The 26,787-nt window shown below is 36.4% G+C and overlaps 2 protein-coding genes across 2 annotated transcripts in view; one reads left to right on the forward strand and one right to left on the reverse strand.

Annotated features, from left to right (window-relative positions):
• Positions 1 to 5,635, reverse strand: part of ALDH1A1 (aldehyde dehydrogenase 1 family member A1) — a 53,767-nt gene extending 48,132 nt beyond the window's left edge. Inside the window, exon 1 of the mRNA XM_004276385.3 lies at positions 5,480 to 5,635. Within this exon, the coding sequence (XP_004276433.1) occupies positions 5,480 to 5,545 (66 nt within the window). The 5' untranslated portion in view covers positions 5,546 to 5,635. The remainder of the gene's footprint in view (positions 1 to 5,479) is intronic.
• LOC117203868 (cytochrome P450 1A5-like) overlaps positions 1 to 26,787 on the forward strand; it is a 169,474-nt gene that overhangs the window by 82,449 nt on the left and 60,238 nt on the right. The gene's annotated exons all lie outside the window — the stretch shown is intronic.

Raw genomic sequence — 26,787 nt, forward strand, 5'->3', positions numbered from 1 at the left:
GATATACTGCTCTAGAGTATCTTCTTTCTATTAGTCCACGTGTTTAGGGATCTAGTGTCCAAATTATCTCTCTTCTCTTATCATCCAAATTTCCATTCTCTCTATCGGATAAAGGAATGAATGATACAAATTAAATAACAGGTGAAAAAGCATTTGTTAGAGACGATCCAGTGAGATTCAAATACTACTATTTTTAATATTTAGGAAAAATATGAAATCATGTGGAAAAGAATCAGATCTGAAATAAGGTTCAGAATCCGGTTCATTCTGTGCTTGCCTCTTAAAAACTGTGACCTTGGGCAAGTCACTTAAGCTGAGCTCAGGTCCCTCAGCTCTAAAATGGGTCACAAGTAACATCTTCCCTAGCTCCTTCCCGGTGGTTAATTATGAACTTCAGATGAGACCAGCAGATGAAAGTAGTTTTGAACTTTGACAAGCAGTGCAAGTATTTGTTCCACTTACATTGGCAACTGAAAATTTTTAGAATTCTAGGAGTCATCTTGGGAAGGAGAGGGTTAAAGAGAGCCTGGACCAAGGAGCTAATAAGTGCTGGGCACTTTACACAAATTACCTCACTTAATTCTCACAGCCACTTTCCAAGGTAGTCATTATTATTCCCAATTTACAGACAAGGGAACTGAAACTCAAGGAGATTAGAAGCTTGGCCAAGGTCATATCATTAAATAAGTAGAAGAGCTAGAAATTGAAGCCGGGTTTATCTTGTTAAGCCACTGCACCTTGCAGCCATCCAGCTATTTGTTCAACTGCTTCCAAGCCAAAAGCAAACAAAATATTGCTTCAGTCAGAGGGGACTTAAAAAGATTTCCCAAATGAAAGCAGTGCCACGGCACAATCGTCTTTGTCTTCAACATAAGTCCTGTCCTGTTTTAAGCACCCCTCAGTGGTTTCCCTCAAATGAAATCCATCAGGCAGTCTGGCTGGAGGCTCCATCTCAAGTCTTACCTCTTCCATGCTCTCTCTTCCTCACTTTATTCCGGCTATGTTTGCCTTTTGATAGTTCTTTGAATATACCAAACTCTTGTCCGCAGACGTCCCTGCACGTGTTATCACCTCTGGATCTTTGTTTCCCCACGTTCCATGGCCACCTTATGCTCTGCATCCCTCAGGTTCCCCCTTCCCTGATACCTCATCCAAAGTAAGCTCTTCCCCTCATATTGTCTCAGCTTTGTTTTCTTCTTTTTAGCATTTAACACAATTTGTGATTAAAGTATTTACTTACTTGCTTCCTTCCTTCCCACCCCACACCCTGCAGGAATATAAGCTCCATGAGGCAAGAATCATACTAGCTTTCTTATATCATAAGACCTAGCACAGAACAGTCATTCAATGATTTGTTAAATAAAGGGAGGTAAAATGGGAGAGAGGAAGGGAAAAAGGGAGAAATGAGTGAAGAGAGTGGAGTATTTGGAACTGCATGTGGTCTGAATTTGTTTGTTGTAAGAATTTAAAAGGAGATAATAGTAGGGGAAGAAAACACTTTAAATTGTGCCTAGCACATAGTATTCAATGATTCATAACTCTTCTTTATCAAAAATATATCTTTAACCCACATGGGTTAAACAATAATACCAGAAATCTAGGAAAATATCTCCTCCTCTAACCAAAATGTATTATTATTCCCTATGGGTTGAAGAAATGCAGTCCACGTAGAAATTGCACACCTATGTCAAAGTCCTCTGCATCATGGTCTCTCCCAGCCCAAAGGCCACCTTTTCAATCAAAGCAGAGAGTCTGTTTATTTCCAACCTTCCTTATTGTTCTCCTCTTTTTCTAAGTTGGTGGCAAACTTCCTCCTGTTGGCCTGGGAACAGCAGAGCAACAGCTGGAAAGGCTCATGGGCATGGCCCCTCCAGTAATCAGGAATGGACAAATGAAAGACAGAATAAAGGTAGAATAGGATGTCAGCAACGCCATGTCCCAAAGTAGTGATATCGGTCTTAGACAAGTCACTTGTTGGTGTGAGGGCTGAGACTGCCAGCATTCCAAGTCTAGCTTTGTCATTTACTAGCTGTGTAACTTAAGCCAAGTTACTTAGCCACTCTGTTCTTCAGTGTCCTCATCTACAAAACAGGAATAGTAACGTCCTCATAGGGTTATTGTAAGGAGTAAATAAAATCATTGTAAAGGACTTAAACAGTCATTGGTACAGAGTAAACACAATGAAACTTAACTATGATATTTCATGTGTGTGTGGGTATGGGTGTGGGGGGGGGTGAAATGTCATTAGCTGATGAAGATCTTTTCCAGCATGAATAAATCATTATTCAATGAGTTACATTTAAGAGTCAAGTTAAATATTTTGGGGTTTGAATCCTGTCTGAGAAAGCTTTCCTCTTGAATTTTCTATTTGTCTTTTAAGGTAGAAAACAGTGTTACGAAGGGAGAATGGAAAACAAATTTACCAAATCCTATAAGAGAAAGTTCTTGATCCCTGAAATCCCAGATCAACCCCTGGAACTTCGCTCCAATGCGGTCCTGTCAGGTGGGGCATGACTGTGCAAGAAAGAGTGACAGAAAGCCTTGGAAAAGAGAATGAGATGAGAGGGACACTTGTGGGAAACAGGTCTAGGAAAGGCTGAGTAAAAGAAGGCTCTGGAAAATTGGAAGGAATTCAGAAAAATAAATAGGACTAGGATAGCTAATGTTAATCGATCACTTCCCAGGTGCCAAGCACTGTTTCAAGTGCCTTAAATGCATTAAACTCATTTAATGCTTTTTTCCACCTTAGGAATTCCTATTTTCCATGTAAGGAAACCAAGGCAGAGAGAGGTAATGTAGTTTGCCCAAAGATCACATAATTTCCGAAGAACCTCATCATTTAAAAGCTCAACAAAACAGATGAGTTGGCAGATGTAGGGTTTGTTTAGAATTGGAAAGGGGGAAAATGAGAATAGAGATGAAATCTGAGTTTATGTGCATTTATAATGATGTTATTGAGGTTTTAAGTTCTAAAAACTTTGGTATCATTTTAGAAAGTATTTCTTAAACTCTGATCTCTGTTTTATGCACCTTAAAAAATTAAACCGACTGTACTAGAAAATAAGTCATAAGAGACAGCGATGTCTTTTGTTTGGATGAGAGGCAGTCTCAAGCTTGAGAGGGCGTGTAGTTCTTCTACCATAGTTGTAATAGTTTTTGGTTACTCAATTTTGCTTGTCTCTTCCCTCCGCCTTGCCCCAATGACCAATATATTCTAGCGATAATAAAGACGGACACTAAAACAGTGGGAGAAAAATAATAGAGTTTAGGGGCTAGCTATAGAAGGTAATTTCTCAGACGCTATAAAATCCTTGCTTCTTTGGTTTGCAACCCGGAAACTTAGTTAATAACCATCATTTTCCAACTCCTCTTGCAAGTGCAAATCCAATACAATTCTTCAGTGAGGCACAGTAAAAAGAAAATGCAAAGGCATTTGAAAAAGCTCACCCATTTAGATTTAATTACATACATAACTGGTGTCCTCCCAAGTGTGAAAATGCTGTAACCAATAAATCAGACAATAAAATGGTATCTGAGCAGAACAGATTTGTAGAGAAGATGTGTGAGCAATCAAAATTCACTGACTTGCACTGGGCATTTTTACCCAGAAAAGTTCTTATATGCAAGAGTAAATTTCTGCTCTTGGAATCTTGCCTCCTTTTGAACACGAAGGTCAGTTAGTTTCCCTAGAGGGTGTTCTTGTGTAATGACTTTTAAGTGAACAGGAGACTTTAATCTTAAAATCATCTCTATGTGTTAAAGAATCACTAGATCTGTGTTTGTATGTTAGATTTTTTTTTTGTATGTTAGATTTTAAGGACCATCTCATTTGTCTACTACTGTTTCTCACATGTTTAATTAATAACTACTAAATGAAGCTTAATTCAGTAGAAAGAATATTTCATACTAGATGTCCCTGGAGATTCACATACAAGGAAGACTGCAAACTTCTGCAAACCAGATTTTAAAAAAAAGTGACATTCAGACTACCAAAATATCTTCCCAGGTAGTATAGAAAAAAAAAAAAAGACTCCTATAATAGTAAGGGTATAATTCAATCATTGCCAATGGTTTTGATCTTTATGAAGTGAATGCATTTTTAAATGTACTTACCTTGGATCGAAATTTCTTGTGAATAACAGAGTTAAGAAAGTTGGCAAAACTGGAGTCTTGTTATCTTTTGGGCATAACTTTGCCAAGTGCAAAATTTTTGGAGGGTATATATAGTGTCATCGCATTTTTCATATTCCCATTTGGAATAAAATCAAACCGACAAAAAATATTTTCCCTTTTAATAAAAGCTTGTGAAAATAATACTTTAATACACTTTGTAGCTGTTGGTCAACCATGTTAAAGGCACAATCTGATCTCTACAGGCACTTTCCTATGGAAAATAGTCAGTCAGCTGAATAACTTCCTCATTTGTTGTACTTATGAAAATGAAAATGTAACAGACTTTAGGATTTCAAAAGCATCCGTGGTCGCAAGTAAGGAAACAATTTAATAATAGCAGGACTTTATCATTAACGTATAATGCTCTTGGTTTTTCATTGGTTAATTCAGACAGGAGAATGGCTCTCCCTGAGTGGGAATAGTTCCTTTCTTACCTTCCTTTCTGCATCACACCACAAAGCTCACTTTTTAAATGATTTTGGTTAGATTGGTTTTGTTTGTTTTATTTGTTTTTCTGGGAGTTCTAGGCTCTGACTAGAAAGCAGGAATGTAACAGTGTGAAACAGGCAAAGTTCAGAGATACTCCTGATCGACTCAAATAGGATCCATTTCCTCCTTCTCTCTAGCTGTGGATTTTTAAATCTGGGTCTGGCTTCTGCTCTTGTTTCTGTAAATATTTATCAGCTAACAATTACATACTGGCTCCAATGGCAGCAAATTTGGCTGAAGAAATAAATAAGAATGCTTTCTTTCCCCAAATATGCTAAATAATGCAAGTCCCATGAATTTTTTTGTAACTGGAGTTTTCTTCATCCAGTTATCAGACTGAGGTCTTTCAATTTTGACACTCATTTGACATATATAAAAATCATGTTACTTCACTATGCTCTGTTTCTCTCTCTTTTTTTTTCCTTTTTAAAAAAACATTCCCATTTGTTTGTCTGTTTCCAGTAAGTTTCTCTAGTAAGTATTTGCCTCTCCTATCACACATGCTAGGCTCTGCTGAAAGTTAATAGAACTGCTTAGTAAAGTCCCCTGAATCCTGGCACAAGAACCTTTTACAACGAAGAGAATTCCTTTCACTCAGAAATATTTTAAGAAATAAATTTATGAAAAGTTGCCTGATACAATTTAGAATTCATTATTTGATCAAGACACTAAACCCAGACCGGCATTTTGCAAGCCTTTTATTTTTATATTTGCAAAGGGCTCTTTACACAAGTTTACTTAAATTGACCTTTTATGCTTTAAATAAACGTAGTTTTTATAAAACTGAGGCAAAACAGCAAATAGAAGTTGTACTAACCTTAGTATATTGAAACTTCAAATTGGTGAGTGGGACAGGTACATCTGGCATGGCAGAGGACGACATTTCTGGTTCAGCTCCTGGAACACAGGTGACAGGCTCAGCGATTTGGTTCTGATAGAGCACTTGGCTTTATTTGTTCCTTTTTATCTGCATGGGCTAAGGTTTATTTGCATACTGGGTTATGATTGGATGAACAAACTGGGAGCAAAAAGAAAACGACACTACTTATTTGTAACACCTAGGGCAGGAAGCCCTTGACTTTAAACTTAAATCCTTAAGAAACCAGTGCTACAGCATTGAAGCTGCATCTGGAGAGAGGGCACTATTTGCAGACGAATTAATTTACAAAGCCGAAACCTGTGATAAGGGTACGAAGCACAGCTGCTCTGGCCACTAAGGCCAGTTATTATGTTTTTGGCTTTTCATGCTTTTTATGCTGCTGTGAAACTTTCTGTTCTCTGACAGACTTGGAATCAGAGAATTCGAGGATTGAAAAATAATCTCAAAGGGCACTTGTTCTCAGCAGCGGCTGGTGTGTCGAGGACCCTGGCCAGGTATCTTTAGGACAGTGCAGTCAGAGAATCAGTCCATGTCCCAGAAAAGCAGGGTGCTGTTTGTGGAAGAAAGGCCCTCTATAGAGACCCTACCCCAAGTCAGCTTATAAAAAATCATACCAATCCAATGTATTTTCAGTGCTTGGTAAGTAGAACTACTAGGATTTCAGGAGCTCTAAATTTATCTTTACTTAAATTACCTTTATTTAAATTACCTTTATCTAAATTATCTTTTATATGTGGGAATAGAAAAGTTAGCAGGATATTTTTTAAAAACTCGGACTGTGCTGTCACACAGTCACCGCAGTAGCAATATGGCAATATCGTCTGCTAAAACTCATTTAAAATGAAAGTAACCTCTGGTTTTGGAAGTTGGCTGGTATTTATCAATCATTGATGCAGGCAATTGTACCAAGAGTGACTTTAAACAGGACTCCCAAGTAATACAAGTTCTTAAAATGAAATTAATGTTTCAAGTTGGGAACATTCAAAAAGGACAATTTTTAACTGTACTACTCCCATTTTAAGTACAATAGTTTATTTTATTGAAACTCTAGCAAAAGCTAGAGTCAGAACAAGATGGAAAACTTTGGATGCTCTTAACTGGTTACTAAGAATTAAGAACAACAATTATTTTTTCCAGTGAAAAATGCCAGCTCCCCCAAATATGAGATTTAGGTAGGGAAGCTAAGACTTACTGAGTAGTTACTCCAAATCAGGTGCAGAAGCCTTACTTTCTCTTTCCTTCCTCACTGGGTTTCCCATTTTACAGACATAGAGTAAGTAGCTTGCTTATGAACACAAATCTAATATGTACAAGAATTTCACTGGCCTGAATTTTATTTCAGGACAGTCGGATGCTAAAACCCTGGCTCTTATTCCAATTTATTCTCCTTGCCCTCCTCTCCATAAGAGAATTCCCAGATGGACTTGAGAATTGGCTGTTTTGGTTCTCTAAGTGAGTAGTCACTCCTCACAGGCACTCAAGCTTAGCCTTCTATTCACCTAAAATGGGGGTCAGCAAACTTTTTCTGTAAAGAGATAATATTTTCCACTTTCTAGGCCAGATAGTTTCTGTTGTAACTTACTCAACCCTGCATGAAACAAACTACAGGCAATCGATACATTAAGGGGTGTAGGGTGTTTTGCAATACAATTTTATTTACAAAAACAGGAGGCAGGCCAGATTTGACTCATAGGCAGGCCCCTAGATTCTAAGAGAACCATCCCCAAGGTCCTTGCCTTCCCTGCGCTTCACTCTTGAAGACCAGATGGAAACTTCTGTGCTATTTCACCATTTTTGTCTCTCTCTCCCTTTCTTTCTCTCACTCTCAATTTCATTCTTTTTGGAAAATCTAATTGTTTTCTCTCTTAAAAATGTGTTCCGAATTAAATGCACAATTACACAATAGCTGTTACGTAACTTGCAGAGTGGTGCTCTGGCCAGGCCCAGACAGCTGTGTTTTGCTACTTTCTTCTTCTCTCAGCTTTGCAGGTGTTTGTGGAGTCAGACACTTGTCCAGGCAGTGAAAGCTCAAAGCTTCATAACACATTTGGTGTGTCATCTCAATATTTTAAGCTCATCCTTAATCATATTCTATTGAATAATTACATAAGAACAGGTCCCTTTATGCCAGATATTACTGAATGTAGGTAAAAGGAACAGCTTTGGAAACAGGTTACCACACCTGCACATTAAATTTTAACAAATATTTACCAAGTATCTTCTATGAGTAAAGCATTGCGATTAGAGTATCAGGAACTCTCCAACCTTAATCTTACTTGAAGGGCAGATCTCTTCTGTCCAGAAACCACAGGCCCTGAGATTTCTATTTCTGAAGTAAGTATCATCCTGCCCCTGGAATTTGTCTCGTAGAATAGTATATTTTTAGGAGTGGTTGCATGGGTAAAAGGCCTAGGAGATCACTTTCCTCCCTTACAAAGTGGCTTTGGTGAGAACACAGGGCCCAAGAAGCCCCACTTCAAGACTAGACCCAATCGTGTGTATTTTTATATACAATATATATTTGTATATTTTGCCAGGATTATGCATCAGAGGAGGGGCTGGAACTTGAATTTGGGATTAATAGATGAAGGATGTTTAATCTTCCTTTCTTTCTTAGGGACAAGTTAAGTTACACACACACACACACACACACACACACACACACACACACACACACACACATGGCAGTGGGGGGATGGGGAAAGGAGCATAATTTATTTTTATTTTGAATCTGATTTCTTCCAGTCCTTTGTGAAAGCTGTCATTATACGAAGAAATATATAGACCAGGTCATCAACCATTGCTGAAACTGCTGTCTCATTTTATAAGGAATCTCTCTAAAACTCCATTCAAGCCATAGTCACTGAAAAGCTAATGGAACCTAACCTTCTCCCACCCACATGAGTAATTGAAATAAAAACCATTTATATTTAACAAACTTAATTGTATGGTAAAATAAAAAATAGCTGATTTTCACATTTTCTGATTTCAAAATCCAGGATCAATTTGTTGAACTTCTTTTGCTCAGTGACATCTGCCATCCCTGACACTTCATTGTCACCTTCAGCATGACTGGGTGAGTCTGCCAGGTGGTTAACCCAGCAATGGACATGTCCCTTTGCTTTTGATCACTGCAATTTCAACAGACACCACATGGGCTTATGTGCCTATTTGGGTTTTAATAATTTGGAAAAAGTGGATCTTGTATGTGATGAGAGAATATGTGCTCAGTTGGCAAGTTGCTATTAAAAATGGAGGTGGAGGGCTTCCCTGGTGGCGCAGTGGTTGAGAGTCCGCCTGCCGATGCAGGGGACGCGGGTTCGTGCCCCGGTCCGGGAAGATCCGCGGCTGGGCCCGTGAGCTATGGCTGCTGAGCCTGTGCGTCCGGAGCCTGTGCTTCGCAACAGGAGAGGCCACAGCAGTGAGAGGCCTGTGTACCGCAAAAAAAAAAAAAAAAAAAAATGGAGGTGGAAAGAGAATTCGAGTATGTGAACATATGTGTTTGTGGGCTAATTTCTGTTCATCTGACAATCTTTTCCAATTGGCGATATTTTTTTACCTCTGATTTCCCCTGCTCCTCACATATCCTATCATCGCTTTCTCTTTGTCCTGTGTTACTAAGATGGCAGATGTCCCTCTTACCTGATACAATGAGGACACTAATCAGTAGGGTCACTAAAAGAAATAGTAGATTAAATCCTCTATAAGACAGTTATTTCACTTTAAATAGGTTTTGCTAAACTTCATGGGCCAAAACCATTTCTTAGAACTGGGTCTGCTGCTAGAGTTTGAAATAACCTTGCATAAATAATGTTCACATTGTTGTTGTTTCCTCAGAGTGCAGAAAGAATTTTAAAGACATCTTTGAGGCAATCTGAATGTAGACTACTTTGAGATTTTTATGTATTTTTAATTTTTTTACAATTGTCTTATACACAGATTATTATTATTATGCCAGTGTGTTTAATAATTTGACAAGATTGTTTGCATAACACTCAGTTTTGTTTTCATAGAAATCACTTTCCCTTTCCTCCTAATAAATCAACAACTTGAATAACATTTAATTTAATCATGCGGTTGAACTTCTAGGTTCATGTGAATGATAAGATTTTGGAGCAGAGATTTGACTATTGCTAAGCAGACAAGATTGTGCCCAAAACTGAGTGTATGTAGACATGAGTGTCAGTACTAATTTTTTTCTCTTTTAATTTATTTTTTATTAAAAATTTTTTTAAGTCAAATACACCATGTATAGAAAAACTGCAAAAATCATAACTTTTTATTTATAACATCTCAACAAACAGTCATGAAAGGAACAAAACAAAATAACCACCACCGGGGTCAAAGAATTGAACAATATTAGAACCCCATAGCCCACTTTGTACATCCTCTCTGTCACTATCCCCTTCTTCCTCACCCCAGATGACCAGTATCCTAACTTCTAATGCCACACGTTCTTTTTTCCCTGATTTTGAACCTGTAAGCAAATCATACAGTCAGAATATTTTTACAAAGGAACTTCAGAGGTGCAAGTTAATCAGGCAAGTGAGTTAAATCGTGGTTGTAGGTAAAGAAAGTTTCTCAGGGAGTACTCTCCACCAAAATATCCTCCAATAAATTTAAATTATAAGTGCAAAATACGCAGCAACAAGTTAGCATTTTTAAGAGTCAAGGGGCACTTTTTTTATCCCAATCCCGGCACATGTAAGGGTGCGGAGAAATGACCCTTTTCCTGTAGCGTTTCTCAGAGCTTAATAACACTTGGCAAATTGTATTAAGATATTAAAAACATTTAACCCTTGATCTGGTTATTCTAATTCTAGAAATTTCTTTTAAGGAAACAAATAAATATGTGTAAATTATGAACAAGTATCTTTAAAAGAATATTATTTATGAAATTAAAAAAATACCAGATGGTTAGATAAATCATGGGTTAGTGAAAAAAGTAAACAAATACTTGAGGAACTTTTGTGATATATTGTAAATTAGTAAAAAAAAAAAAAAAAGTTATAAACCCGTGTGCCCTCTGTAGGCATGCTAAGAAATTGTGCTTCACTCTTAGTATTTGGCTGAAATCTGCAATTTGCCTTTGACCTTGGCCTCAGCATTTGGAAAGCTAAATAGCTGAATTTTGACTTCAGTGTCATTTTTGGCATTTTGAATTTATGCATGATAAAAACAATCATGTGATTTCTTTGGTTATATTTTATAGAATTTTCCCAGGCTGAATAATGATTCCTAAAGATATCTCTGGAAGCTGTGAATATTACCTTATATAGCAAAAGAAAGTTTGCAGATATGATTTAGTTAAGGATCATGAGATGAGAGATTATTTTGTATTATCAGGGTGGGCCTTAAATGTAATCACAAGTATCCTTGTAAGAGGGAGGCAAAGGAGATTTGACCACAGAAACAGAAGGCAGTTTGACCACTGAAGCAGCTAGCTTTGACAATCAAGGGGCTAGGAGCCAAGGAATGCAAGGAATGCAGCTCTAGAAACTGGAAAATACAAGGAAATGGATTCTCCCCCTGTGCCTCTGGAGGGAACTGGCTCTGCCCACCCCTTTGATATTGACCAGTGAAACTGATTTCAGCCCTATGACCTCTAGAATTGTAAGAATGAATGTGTGCTGTGTTAAACCACCAAGTTTATGGTAATTTGTTACATCAGTCATGGGCACCCAATACAATAATCAATCAATGTTAAGCAGGAGTTCAGGGTTGCCAAATAGTATCCGCTGTCATTGGTCATGCCCTCTGCATGTTTTTCTAGTTTATTGTTAAAATCTAAATATTCATGTTCAAATAAAGGGAAGCCTCCCTCCCATCTGTACCTGGAATAAAAACTTCTCAGGTGCTGACATTTTGAAATCCTTCCAGTTTCCGTTGTAGTATAAATGGATACTCATTCAATTGCAAAAGTAAGATACAATAGAAAATGATGTTTGTGAAAGCCTTTTTTTAAAATGATCGTTTCAGCTAGACAATATCAAACTTGGTTTGCATTTGCTTGCTTGGATTTTTCCCACACACATATGTACCCAGATCTATAACTACAATCCAAACTTATCTTCCAGGCTCTGGCTTAGGTTCCAGCTGCTTGTTCGGTACCTGAGCTACATGTCACATCTAGTCAGGTAGCTGGATTTGAAAATTGAGAGCTTGTATATTTGTTTACGTGGACCATGCAGTATGATTAAAAAAAAATAGAAACATTTACATAAAAACCCAGATTTTAACTTGACCATCAGAAGACTGGAAGAGTGTTTTAGCCTGCCTGCCCATTGGAATCACCTAGGGAATTCAAAACAAAACAAAACAAAAGAGATTCCGATTCAGTAACAGTGGTTTGAGCCCAGCTATTGGTATGCATTTTAAGTTCCTCAGGTAATTCTAATGTGTGGTCAGCTGTCAGAACCGCTGAAGCAGCTCTGGCTCTATTTCCTCATGGTGCTCAATGTTGGAGTGACATCCACATCACCTGGATATTTTAGAAATGCTAATTCTCAGGTTCCATCTCAGAACAACTGAATCAGAATCCTTGGAGCTAGGGCCCAGCAATCTGTGCTTTAAGGAACCCATCAGGTGATTCTGAGTCAAGGTCAAGTTTGAGGATCACTGCACTGAAACATAGACCCAACCTATCTCTAGTATTTAGTTCAGCCTATTTTCACTCAATTAGGTTAACCACCTAGTCTCTTAGTTCATATTTTAAGACCCTTGATTGAACTCAGTATCATTTTTCAAAATCAAACCTTTTTCTTGAATTTTCTCTTTCTGCTTATAACAAAACAACACCGACGAAAATTCAGGCATCTGTGATTCCTTGCCTTTTTCCTGTAAAACTATTAATTTTATTTATTGAAATAATTATTACTTTCAACTTTCCAGTGTCCTGACATTTTAGGTCAAGGTTTTAACGAGCACATAGCTGTCATATTTTTTTAATCCAATCTCAGAGTCTCTGCTTTTAACACGTACGTTTATTCCATTTCTGTCTATTTCTGATTATTGTGATGACTGATGTACTTTGTGCTTTCTGTTTGTCCTTATATCAGTTAGGATTAGGTTTGGTTGCCCATTAGGGAACATCCAAAATAAATGCTCAAAATGGAAATGGATTTCTCTTTCACATAAACAGACATCGTAAATTGCTCATCCAGGGAAGGCATGGTGGCAGAGTTGAAAGATACAGAGGGAATTCCTTTCAGCTTACTGCCCCAGCATCCCTGAACTATGACTCTTGGCTTCCTGGTAAGAGAAGGCTGCCAGAATTCCAACCATTGCATTCATATCCCAGGATTCAGAATGGAGAAAGGGGAGGAAAAATGACAAAGGACTAGGGTCCACTGCATTTTGAGGAGGTTTCCCTTGAAGCTTAGACCTCAGTGATCAGAGTTTAGTCACATATCCACACTTAGCTGTAAGGAAAAATAAAGACTGTACACTTTTTCTGGGCAACCAGGCTCATAGTTCAAAATCAGTAATTGTAGTAGTAAGAAGAGAGGACTATTGTAGAGGTAACTGCATACTCCTTTACTTCTTACCTCTCTTCTCTTGTAGTGATTGCAATTTCTCTGTTCCTCCATTTTCACCTCTTTTTTTGTTTGGAAGAAATGCTTTCTATTTTTATTAGTCAACCTATAAATTTTAATGCACTTCCCTCATTTAAAGCTCTAAATTTCCCTCTAAGCATGTCTTTAGAAGTGTCTACAAGTTTGGAAATAGTATTTTCATTTTCAGGCAATTAAAAATACTAATTTCCATTGTGATATCTTCCTTGATTCATGGTTTATTTTGGTGTGCATTTCTTAATTTTTCTATTGGTTGGCAATAAACAGCCCCCAAGTCTTTGCAGCTTACATTAGTAAGGCTATATTTTTATGTGCTTACAAATTTAGCCTTGATTTATCTTCCTTGTGAATTGAACTTTTTATCACTATAAGATGTCCCTGTTCATCTTTATGCTTTTTGCCTTTGTTTCCTTTGTCGGATAAATTATACCCACAGTAGCTTTTCTTTAGGTTGGAATTTGCATAATATATATTCTTCCATCTTCTTACTTACAATCTCTGTGTCTATATGTGTTGCACGTCTCTTTAAACGACCCATTGTTGGGGTTTCTTCATTTGTGCAATTTTACAGATTTTCTATTTTAATTGGATCATTTATTTTATTGACATGTAATATAATGTATTGATAAATTTATGTTTAAAAATTCTATCATCTTACTAAATACTTTTATTTGTTTTACTTGCTTGATTTTTCTTTTCTTACCTTTATAAAAAATTGATTTAAAATTAATTAAGATATTAGTTTTAAAATTAAACTAAACTATGTTAATTTTTCATTTAGTGTACATTCATTTAAATTAATTTAAAATTATTCTCTCTATTATTTGGGGAATTTTATATTGGGTTTATTATTTTAATAATAGTTCAAAGTCTAAAATTAATTTGTACCTTTACTCTTTTCCTTGGCCAATCTAAATACGTAGAACACTTTAAACTTGTTTACATCTCTCCCCATATACATGTCATTGCTGGTGGATGTTTATTTAAATATTTGTGTGTACATGTTAATATTACTGGATATTCTGTTTTCCACTTCAGATCCATTTCATCTCTTTGCCTTATGACACGGCTCTCTTGCCCTCTGGCTTCTGGTTTTGTTCAACCAATAGGAAAGGGAGGGAGGTGCTGACAGGAGAATGGAGTGTAGCAGGAGAGAAAGGCCAGGATACATGCTCCCTTGCTTCTCTCATGGCTGGCTGGCATTCTGGCAGGGTTCTGGCAGGGCTGACTCTTCCTCCTATGACTACGGACCTTGCTGAATGTCCCTCACTATAGAGTGTTGGCTTTATTCACTGAGCTCTGAAAATACCATTTCCACCTCCTGTCTCTTCAGGCTTTCAGGAGTGGTCACTGCTGCTCACCTGTGCAAGCTCTAGGTTCTTCAGTATTCCTTGTGGATTGTCTACCCTTCTGTAAAAAATTCCTTCATTATATCATTTACAAAACTCCAGCCAGGTGTGCCTTTTGTTTTTGCTGTGACCCTGATATTATTCCTTTAGATTTTCAGATACATCTTTTTGTTTTGTTTAATTGTATAATTAGTTATGTATAATAACATAATAAGCACTACCAAACCACTACACAAAACAAAGTAGTTTGAAGATAACCTACATGTATACTTGTGGTCCTTCATTCCATTGCTCTGTCCCCTCTCTCCTACCCGGATGAGAAAATTATGAAACCTGTGTTTATTATTCTCTTGGTTGACTTCCACTGTATCTCTGTGTATTCCAGAATATGGTATGCATGTGTTTGTGTGTGTGTATGTGTATACATTTTAGTTAGTTCTAACTTTATTTTTTTCTTATTTAAATGTTTTGTTTTGTTTTTTGGCCATGCTGCTTGTAGGATTGAACCCAGGCCACAGCGGTGAAAGCACCGAATCTTAACCACCAGACCACCGGGGAACTCCCTTAAATGTTATAGATAGGATTCATTCATATTGTTGCATGTCACGTAGTTTCTTTATTTTGACTGCTGGGTGATATACTTTTCTGATAATAGTTTATTCATCCAGTCTTTGATAATGGGTTTTGGGGGGCTTTGCTATTATGAGCAGTGCTTCTATGAACATTTTTTGTGTGTGTGTGGTACGCGGGCCTCTCACCGTTGTGGCCTCTCCCGCTGCGGAGCACAGGCTCCGGATGCGCAGGCTCAGCGTCCATGGCTCACGGGCCCAGCCGCTCTGCGGTATGTGGGATCTTCCCGGACCGGGGCACGAACCCGTGTCCCCTGCATCGGCAGGTGGACTCTCAACCACTGCGCCACCAGGGAAGCCCTCTATGAACATTTTTGTATACATGTTATTGGCTATATATCTAGAATCAAATTTGATATTTCTTAAGGAAGAGGAATGTTAAACTTTGGGATATAATGTCACAGTGATTGTATCAATTTGCACTTCTATCTCCAATGGAAAAATAACCCTGTGGATCCATATTCTTCAGCATTTGAGTATCAGGCTTTTTAATTTTTAATAATCAAAGAGATACAAGGTGGTATCGCACTGCATTCTTGATTTGTTCTTCTTTTGTCACTAAGTATCTCGAATACTTCATCATATGTTTATTGGTTAGTTTTGTTTTTGTAGAAGCCTATTCACGTGCTTTGCGCAGTTTTATTGTATTGTCTATGTATTTTTAAATTATTTTGTAATGTTTAAAAATATATACTTGATTCTAATCCTTAATCATATTACTAATGTCTTTTCTTAGTTTTGAATCTCTAAATTTTAATTTACATACAGTATATTTTTAATGATCAAAATATTCTTAATTTTAATGCAGTTAAATTTATCAGTCTTTTATTTTTACAGTCAATGTTGTTTTTTGTGCTTTTTAAAAGAAAACTAATCAAATAACACAGACCAAAGATATGCTGTCATCTTTTCCTACTAAGAACTTTAAATTGTATTTTTCCCTTTGAAGCTTATTTGGGAATGATTTTTGTGTATGGTGTGAAGTAAAGTTAGTGGGGTGTTGCAGCTGGCTCATCCTAGCTCAGGAAGCATGGCTGTTAATCTTTCAGGAATTTGAGAGTCAGGTGACTTTACACTGGTTACTTAAACTCAATCATGGGTGGAGTATTTGCATTACGGGAACTGTCAAGTGCTACAAACCAGTGCAAATCAGGGCCTTGTTTTGTTTTGTTTTGTTTTTTTAGAGAGTTGGTTTACCAGCAGAGCATTGAGTAGCAGTACTGATTAATCTTCTCTATGTGGATAAGCATTTTTTCAAGTTCCTTTTATTGAACATCTTGCTTTTCTCCAATAACTTGACATGATATCTTGTCATAGAATAACATTTTATACAAATATATGTGTGTTTTGCGGGGGAGTTCTTTATTTCTCTGGTCATTTTGCCCATCCAACTACTGATACCACATTGTCTTAATTAGTATGTCTAGCTTTGCCATTAGTAGAAAAAGATTATTCTCTCTGCTCTTTTTCTTTAGAAGAGTACCTGCTATTCTTGGCTTTATACTCTTCCATGTATATTTTAGAATCTTTTTTACTTTATGTTTCATGAAAAGCCATGTGTTGAGATATTGATTGGAATTTGGAAAGAATTGACATCTTCATTGTATAAACATTTCTATCCATGAAATGGCATAGTTCCCCAGTGTATTTAGCAAATCCTTAATATTTCCTAATAAAGTTTAAAAATTCCGTGTTGAGATTTGTACAGATTTTGTTAGAGTTATTCTTGAGTACTTGATTTTCAAATTTGTATTACACTGGCTAAAGCATCCAACACATTGTAGAATTTAAGTGATGTTAGTGGGCATCCTTCTCTATATCCTGATTTTAAAGGTAGCATTTCAAATGTTTTCCTGTTTAGATTGATTTTTGATAGTGGTTTGTTTGTTTATATTTAGAAACTCTTTATTAGTTTAAAGAAGGTTCTTTTTATTCCTACTTTATTTAGAGGTTTTGTTTTATTATGAATGTGTTGAATTTCATAAAATAATTTTTTTGTATTACCTTAGATTTTCTTTTTTTTTTTTTAATTCTGTATGTTGTCAGGTACATTTATGGATTTTTCTAATATTAAAAAACCTTTGCATACTGGAACTAAAGCTAAATTGGATTCGCATTTAATTACTTGCATTGCGAGTGAAAATATAGATACATCTAAAAATGTATGATAATAAAATTATCATATATTAACATCTGTTAGGCTCAGCAAAAACAGTACTTCAAGGGAAATTTTTATTCCTGAAACTTATATTGAAAAAATTCTTCAAATGAATGAAATAACTGCACATTTTAAGGAGGTAGGAAATCCATAACAGTATATATCTAAAGAAAGTAGAAAGAGGGAACTAATAAGAGTAAAAAAGGCATGAATTAAGTTTTTTTTAAAAGGCAAAATAGAGAAATTCAACAAAGCCAAAACTTGACTTTTTGAAAAATAGAAGATGGAGCATTTGAAAGACTGAGCAATAAAAGAGAAAAAGGATACAAAAATAGCTTGATAAAGTGGGACATGCTTGCAGATAATGTAATAATTAAAATGAAAATTAAGAAAAAACCCACTTTCAACAGCTATGTGTCAACCTATCCAATTGCTCCAACACCATTTGTTGAAAAGACTGTTCTTTTTCTACCAACTTGCCTTTGTGCCTTCTGTGGAAAGTCAATTGTTCATGTATATGTAGGTTTATTTCTGGACTCTATATTATTCCATTAATCTCTTTGTCTGTGTTTATATCAATACCACGCTGTTTTAATAGCTGTTACTTTATAATGAATCTTGAAATAAGGTAATGTTCATCCTCCAATGTTGTGTTTTTCAAAGTTTTTCGGTTTATTCTAGATCCTTTCTATTTCCATGTGAATTTTAGAATCAGTTTGCCAATTTCCACAAAAATGCCTTCTGGGATTTTAATTGGGATTGCATTGAATCTTCTCTCTTCTCCTTCAGGGACTCCAGCTATGTTTTATTAGATCATGTCTCTATTATTTAGTCATTTACTCACTCTTCTCTATTTTTTGTTAGTATTTTGTCTGTCTAGGCTTCACTATGGAGATTTTCTTCTATCCTAACTAGTTTACTAATTCTTCCTTCAACTGTGTCCAGTTGCTATTAAATAATTCATCTAGGCGGCATTTGATAATGGCCATTTTTAGTTCAAGTATTATTTTTTTGTTATTCTTTTTTCAGTTTTTGGATCTCTTCTGAAATTATTAGTCTTGTCTTTTAAATATAGATCTTTTAAAGTCTGTGTCTGATAATTCCAATATCCTAAGTCTCTGCATTGAGAAATCCATTTTGTCTGTTGATCCTTCTGGCTTTTGTTCATGCTGTCTTTTCTTCTTCTGACTGTGCTAGACATTATGTATTAGGCATTGGATTTAAAATTTTGTTTTCAAATAATTGAAGACTTATGATGATCCTATCTTCTTCTTAAAAATATTTATATTTGCTATGACCTTTATTTCTATTAGATATATATTGTACCTTCTCATTCTAACCTCTGTGTTCTTGAAAATCTGTTTCATAATCCCCATATCTTGATTTCTCTGTGCTGCATCCTAGATAATTCCTCAAATGTATACTCTATTTTACTTACTCTCTATTCAGCTATTTTCAATCTGTTGTTTAGAGCATCAGTTGAGTTTTTAATTTCAATGACTATGTTTTTTTCTTTCTGGAGTTTTGATTCTTTTTAAAATTATCATGGGTTTTTTTTTTGTATTATCTTGTGTTGATTTAAATAAGATGAATATTCTCAAACCTTCATTTAACTGAAGAATTCAACAGAATCACAGATATATTGTGTCTTTATAAACAAATGGTAAAAAAGGAAAGTTTAAAGTTCTTCTGGACTAACAACAAAACCTCAAATAATCTGTCAATTCAAATAGTATTTCTTGGGCAAACACGTAGAAGTTTGTTGAGGTTATATTTCACAAAACACAGCAACAACCGCCAAAATCTGAATGTCTTAAAAGGCTTATTTGTATAAATAACACTTCCAAGAATGTGTTATGAAATAGAACAGGATTATTCATTTTTATACAAATCTCCATACTGGGAAAGAGAATCATATTGAGATGTTTTTGTAAATGTTCTCAATTTACCACTTTATCAGAACTAAACTTAAGACATGAAATTGTATCTGCTCCTCTGTATTGTAAGGAGAAGAAGAAACATTTTATTATTATCTTTCTGATATTCCTTTCATTAGCATTTGGGAGGAACTGCAGTTTCAAGTCTAAGTGATGTAACACAAAGAGTAAACGCCTTTGTTTATGAAATCTCAAAGAAGGAAGAAATTTTTTTTACACCCACAGCCTAGACTAAGGAGCTGTTTGACCATGCTGTTGCCTCCCCATCCAGTGATTCAAAGGGCATATTTTTCTATTACATTCTTTAGTGAATGTAAGCCATTCAACCATGTGGGGTCTTAGTTCCTACCTCCTCTTCCTGCAACCTTGACTGCTCTCCTTACTTGGCTATTAAACCCTTTGGCTATCAAGGCAGCACATTCTCAAGAGCAGGAACAGTTTGTTTACCTCTCAATTTTAAGTTTCCTCTTTGTTCTTTTGGCTTCTGGAATTTTTTTTTTTTTACTTTCTTATTGAGCCAAGTATGCATTCGACAGTTACTTATTATATTTTTATCTTGCATTTTTAGTTGTGTTTTAGAAGGAGAATTTCCCCATGATCTAGCCTGCTATAATGAGTGAAATGGAAATTATTTTTCCAAAAAGAGCACAGTCATTTAAAAAAAAACTAGTTCATTCATAAGACTACTAGATTTTTACACTTGCTCATTTTTTGTTTGCACATAATTTTGAGAAACTTTTTTTAATAAATGGCAATCAATATAAGAAAATATTCATACTCTCTTATATATGGTATATATTGTTTATTATTACTTACAAGCATAAAGGTGTATGTGTATAGAAACCTCTTTCCTGATTTGGAGCTTTTTTTTTTCAGTTTTTCCCTTTTATAGAAAATTTTAGTCAATTTATATTAAAATTACAAAATCATACAAGATCATATTAGTTTGTTACCGCTCCAATACTAAGTTTAATACTTGTACTTAGAGTTCCAGGTTGAACCTAAACTCAAGCTAAAATCTACCAGTGTTGAGATATTTTGAATGTGTCCAGAATACTGATCATATTGACCCATCAGGAGCATTTTTAAAGGAAGGGCTAAGATCTTCCTGGGAATAACTCTAAGTGAGGATAGCACCAGAGAAACAAACTGAGGTCTATAGTAATGCTTTGATTGTCAGAGATGAGGGTTGATTCTGATCACAACTTGCCATTTGCTATTGCGATTTGCTCCTAACTCAGCACCCCTTCTCCCAAACATGGGTTTTCATCATAATGTAAGGAGAGAGTAGGCTGAAATTAATTAATAAAAAAATGTTAATTGGGGCTTCCCTCGTGGCACAGTGGTTGAGAGTCTGCCTGCCGATGCAGGGGACATGGGTTCGTGCCCCGGTCCGGGAAGATCCCACATGCCGCAGAGCGGCTGGGCCTGTGAGCCATGGCCGCTGAGCCTGCGCGTCCGGAGCCTGTGCTCCACAACAGGAGAGGCCACAGCAGTGAAAGGCCCACGTACCGCAAAAAAAAAAAAAAAAAAAAAAACTGTTAATTAATGAAAAGTCATTCTCCCACAGACACAAAGAAATTCCAGGGTTTTTTAATTTATCTGTTACTCACATGATAAAGAGAAATGCAAGAGTTAAGAGAGAGAGAAAGACTCTCCCACAGTGGCTTTGGTACATTAATGAACCCAGAAAATACATTATCACTGGTATTTTTGAAGACTCCACTATGTCAGTCATGGCAGCAGAGATGTAGAGCCCATGAAATGCCCAGGAGGTAGGGTAGCCATGGAGATAGGAGGGCATTCAGGCAGCAGAGGGTTGTTATTGGCAGCTTAGTGACCACCAAGAGAGAGATTGTGTCCTTGGCTCTAAGATCAGCTTTTCTTTAGCTGTAAATGGCTGCAGCCAGGTGCTCTCAGATGACTTTATGGACAGCAAAAGCCTGGTAAGAACACTCGCTAAAAGGAATAGATCACAAAACGGGAAACAGATGAGACAGAATGTGAACTGGTGGTTGCCAGGGCCTGAGGAGAAACTGATTAATGGGGAAGGAGTTTTACTTTGGAGTGATGGAAATGTTTTGGAACTAGATAAGGGTGGTGGCTGCACCACATGTGAATGGACTAAATGTCACTGAACTGTTTCCTTTAAAATGGTTAATTTCATGTTGTAAAAATTCACCTCAATAAATTATTTTAAAAATATAAAGAGGAAGCAGATAGAAACTTATTACTGACCACATGTGACAACCCAAGGACTATACCAGTTAATGTATGATTCTTTGATGAGGCTGTAGACCTTGCAATACCATGGATACTAAAAGCCTGAGAAACTGTTTTTATTACTTTCAAACTGACCCAGGAATGGCTGCCCTGGGGAAATATGAGTTTCATGCCATTTAAAATATTTTGCTCCCATGTCCTATTGTTTCAGTCTCAATTCTTAGATATTGTGACAACATAAATAATGATTAGCATGTATTGGATAACACTTCAAGAATATTCTAAAAGGATAAATTTGTATATTTTTCTTGTTGTTTCTGAAGGATAAAGAATGATTTGCCTCAAGTTCCCCCTCATTCAAAGAATAAAACAAGAGTCGGTATTAATCTAAAATCTTTCCTAAGTTGCTCTGATTAGTTTTGGAAAGGTTTGAGAATCGAGGATTCTTTTCTCTCTGAAGTCAGACTACTATGACTTTAAAGCACTGAAGAGCAATTTAGAATATGGAGTTTAAACATTTTAAAAATAAATGGTGTGTGAACACAGGAAATGGTTTCCCTCAGGCAATAGTGTCATGATTTGTCCTCAACCCAGATTTCAAAGCTTCCCTCTAAACCATTGGGGGTTGTTTCTCCCAGGATACAGCTTTCCTAGGCAAAAAAGCAATGGCACACTTCTCTCCCTCATGTTCCTGTATGAAGACTAATTTTTTAAGTAAGAGAGTCATGAACTCCCTAAGCAATTATAATCTCCTAACATTATATGTGGGCGATGCAAACTGTTTCTCAAAAAAAATGGACTTCAAAAGTTCAAAGTCCTGGGGCTTCCCTGGTGGCGCAGTGGTTGAGAGTCCGCCCGCCGATGCAGGGGACGAGGGTTCGTGCCCAGGTCCGGGAGAATCCCACATGCCGCGGAGCGGCTGGGCCCATGAGCCGTGGCCGCTAAGCCTGCGCGTCCGGAGCCTGTGCTCCGCAACGGGAGAGGCCACAACAGTGAGAGGCCCGCGTACCGCAAAAAAAAAAAAAAAAGAAGTACTAGCATACAGAGATTCCACTGTGTTCCATAGAATTGCAAGTTATTCATTCCTTACCACTTGACCCCAGTGTACCATTACACGGTATCAGAATTAACATTATGTAACTTTTTAATTTCAACTACCATATGAGTGAGGACTGACCTTATATTTTTTTATGTACCTCCATATATGGGCTATCACTGATATGTGCATGGACAAGTTCTTTTACCCCAGTCAACATATAGAAAGAGACTAGTGGCATTCTCCCTCAAAAGTGTAAAATAGGAAATTCATAAAACTGAGTAAATTAAATCCTTCTTTGTAAATGTAGACTCAAGGACACAGAAACCTTGGTGTATCAAAGTCTCTTTTAGGCAGCTGGCTTAGAAAGGCATTTTGCTTAGTAAATCCATACTAAATCCCACTGCAGTCTGGATTCATACCAATGAAGTATCCAGTAGCTGATGATTCCATCCCATCTGCCTAGAATTCTACACTCCAGTATTTTAAACTATTGGAATTCTGTTCATTATTCAAAATCAAACTTTCAGAAAATTACATTAGCCGAAACAAAAACAGCAACAATGACAACTGAAGTTATTATGAACCTAATTCTAAGTGCTTTATAAATCTGGATTGAAAGTACTATTCTCCCCATTGTATGGATGAAAAAACCAAGGTCTCGTGAGGTCAGTAATATCCTCAGAGTCCTACTGTCTTCCTAGTCCTTCCCAACTCACCATTCCAAATCAATTTAGTCCCTACCTTCTTTGACTTGCCACCTCCTATAGAAATGTGTTAATACCTTGATATATCTCTTAATTTAGCTCCCATACATATGCTTGCTCATTCTTCCAGCAGCTTATAAATTGAGGAAATGGCCCATCTCACTCAGCTTTGTATCAGATGTGGTTCAGAGGGAAGTGCCTTGCACATAATAAAATATTTCATAATCATTTTTAAAGTTTTGTAAATTATTGATATTGATGTTAGAGAAGTACTTAGATTTGGGTGTAGACCACCCAGTATTCATCCTCTGAACAGCTAATGTTTTATTGCTTCCAGATTACCTGAGCAATGGCTCAACGTGAGTTGCCATAGATAAAATATTCATATTATAGTTAAGAACCAGGGTCCCCAACCAGCACACCTGGTTCAAAGAATCTTCAGAAAGTCATCAGCACCATAGTTTCCATTCATGAGACTGTGGTTAACCCAGTTAATAAAACAAGAGACTTGGTGTTCCTCTTTGGTTAGTATAGGAGGATACTTCCCACGAAACTTTGTTTATTTGCCTTGAGAGGCAAGGAGACCATGACCATGTCACCGGGCCAGTATTCTTAATTTGTGGCAGCTTTGCATTGCCAGTTTTTGTTATCTTAGGTTGAGGTTAATTTGTTCTGTGACCACATTGTCTTTCTGCCAACTTTATTTTCATGTTCTGAATAACTAAATATATAGAAGTTTCAGTGCCTGGAAAAATATTACATTTCCTCCTCTCATCCCCAAGCGAAAGAGAGAAAAGATCTCTGCATATCTCTCATAATGCAGTTTAAAAGTAGAAAACCCTGAAGAATTTTTATGGATTTTTTTTTCAAGCAAATATTATGAATAGGTTACCTTATCATCTCCACATTTGGAATCATATTATTTACATCTCTGCTTAGCATCAATTGGGCTGGCATTCTTCTACTAGATAGAAAGCTACTATTCCTTGACAGAGAGAGAGAGAGGCTGCTACTTCTCTTCCAAAATCCATTATTCTCATCTTCCATAATAATAGGTTTGAGGCTGACATGTGAGTGCATGGCACAGTTCCAGAAGTTATATGTCTAGGTATAGGACTTCAGGCATCAAGTATACCTCTTCTATCTCCTCTTTCCTTTTCTACCAGCAGGAAGCTAGATGAGGTGGGAATTCAGTCCTGACCAGAGTGAAAGTGACAGTGACAGTGTCAACTGGTGATAGTGCCTAAGGGGTAGCATGACAATGACTTTTGGAATATGGCTTATGAATGACCTCAAGGAGTAGGGTTCCCCTGCAAACCTGAAGTGAACTCATAGGAACATTTATGGGAGAGGGACAAGGACAGTTTTTATCTGGATTTTTGGAAATCATTTATAATTGTTTAGTCTTGCCCTGACAAATACATCTGTGAGTGGATACCCCTGTTGTAAACTATTGTCATAACTACAGGAGTCATCAAAAGTAATTGAATACCCAAACACTCTAGTAGCAAAACTCAATCTCTCACCATTTATTTTTTGGTCTTTTTAATTGAGTCAGTTATATCTACATCCACATGATGTAGAATTTTGTCAATTCATAGGGAGTGTTTGGCCTTCTGTTCCAGATTTTCCACTGTGATTACTAGAGATCAAAAAGTCTGCTAAATTTAATCACAACTTGATATCAGATTGGCAACCACTGGCATGAACACACTCTGGACTTCGTTATCTTGCATTTTGGCTTTAACTTTACGTACATGAATTCTGTAATTCTCTTCCATGATAGAGATCAAGAATCTTTTCATTGTTTCATTAAAATTTTACCAAGCACTCTAATTTTTTTTTTTTTTTTTTTTTTTTTACTTTCCTAATGTTTTGGTCCAGGGGTTAGCAAAATGTTTCCGTAAGGGTGAGATAATAAATATTTTAGGCTTAACAGGCCATAGGCTTCCGCACAACTATTCACCTTCACTGTTGTAGAGCAAAAGGAGCTTATAGATTACACAGAAATGAAAGGATGTGACTGTGTTTCAGTAAAACTTTATTTACAAAAAAAGGTAGTCAAGCTGGATTTGGTCCACAGGTCATAGTATGCTGGCCTATGCCTTAGTCTATATACGAACAAGGATAGCCTGGATAATTATTTCAACTTCACCCTATCTGTGCCCTCCTGACCTTTAGCCCCATCTATCTTGACAGTTTTTTATCCTGTCTTGATCTGCTTTCCTCACTTTTGTTGCCAGGCTTCTAAAGACATCTGGGGAAAAAAATGTATCCGGATTAGAGCCATTTCACATTTTTATTTTTAATATCTGCTCATTTCTCTGTTTGTCACTGGTCAACACTCTTTCCCATTCCTACTCTAAACCTGCCATTAATTGTCCTAGATAATGACAAGCTGTTCTCCAAAGGGGTTGAACCAATTTACACGTCAGTAAGCAGTAACTGAGATTCTCATTGTTTCACATCCTTGCTGATGTGGCAGACTTTTGATTTTTTGCCAGTTTAGCGGTTGTGAAACAGAGCCAGTGCATTCCACAGCTTCAAGGGGATGACACTCATATTTGAGTTCATAAGGATGGTGCTCCCTGGAGTTGAGCAGTGGGTGATCCATGCAGCTATATATAGCAACGCTGGAATGAAGCATATCTCAGTGTGATTGTAATGTAAAATTGCTTGATTATTAATGAGTTTGTTTAATGGCTACTCATACTTCTTCATTTGTGAAGCATATATATTCATGACTTTCACCCAATTTTAAAATCTTCCTGTAGTCTGTATACTAGGGCTTTGTGGGTTATATGTGTTACATATATCTACTCTCAATTTGTGGCTTGTATTTTTACTCTTTTGAGGGTGTCTTTGGATGAACAGAAGTTTCTTATTTTCATGAAGTCAATTGTATCATTTTTCTTTTATGGTAAATGCTTTTCATGTATGATTTAAGGAGTTATTCCTTGTTCTGAAGCCAGAAAAAAATTCTCCTAGATTATCTTCTAAAAGTTTGAAAATTTTACCTTTCACATTAAAGTTTTTTAACTAGCTGGAATTGATTTTTGTCTGTGTGTCATACAGCATTATTTATTGAGTAGCTCCTTTTTTGTCCTTTTAATCTCAGTCATAAATTAAGTTTCAATACATGCATTACTTTGTTTCCATTTTCTTTGAGTCAACTTAGTCCTTGTCCAAATATACATTTTTCATTCACATAGTGTATGTTCAATTTTGAATACTGCTTCTTTATTTCAGAAGTTATCTTATTTTCAATATTTCCACATTGTTTTATAACATTGTGCCTATATACCTTTTTGCAGCATTTTTGTTTATCCATTCCCTGTTATTGGTCAGTTAAGCTTTTTCCAATATATTGATACTACAGAGAATGTTATAATGGACATTTTATGTGCATATCTTTTTCTTCTGCCGAATAATATCCTAAGGATATAATCCCAAGAGTAGGAATATTGAGTAAGAGTAATGATATTTTATGGTTTTAAATACCATAAGTTAAATATTGCCATACTCAATTCCAAAATCATGATTTCATTTTAACATTTTAATTTCCTGCCTCCAAGTTATTAGTAATGCAAAGGTACTTTGGTTTAGTTTCAGTAAGCATTTATTGGATTGCC

This window comes from Orcinus orca, chromosome 6, assembly GCF_937001465.1.
Source record: "Orcinus orca chromosome 6, mOrcOrc1.1, whole genome shotgun sequence".
NCBI lineage: Eukaryota > Metazoa > Chordata > Mammalia > Artiodactyla > Delphinidae > Orcinus > Orcinus orca.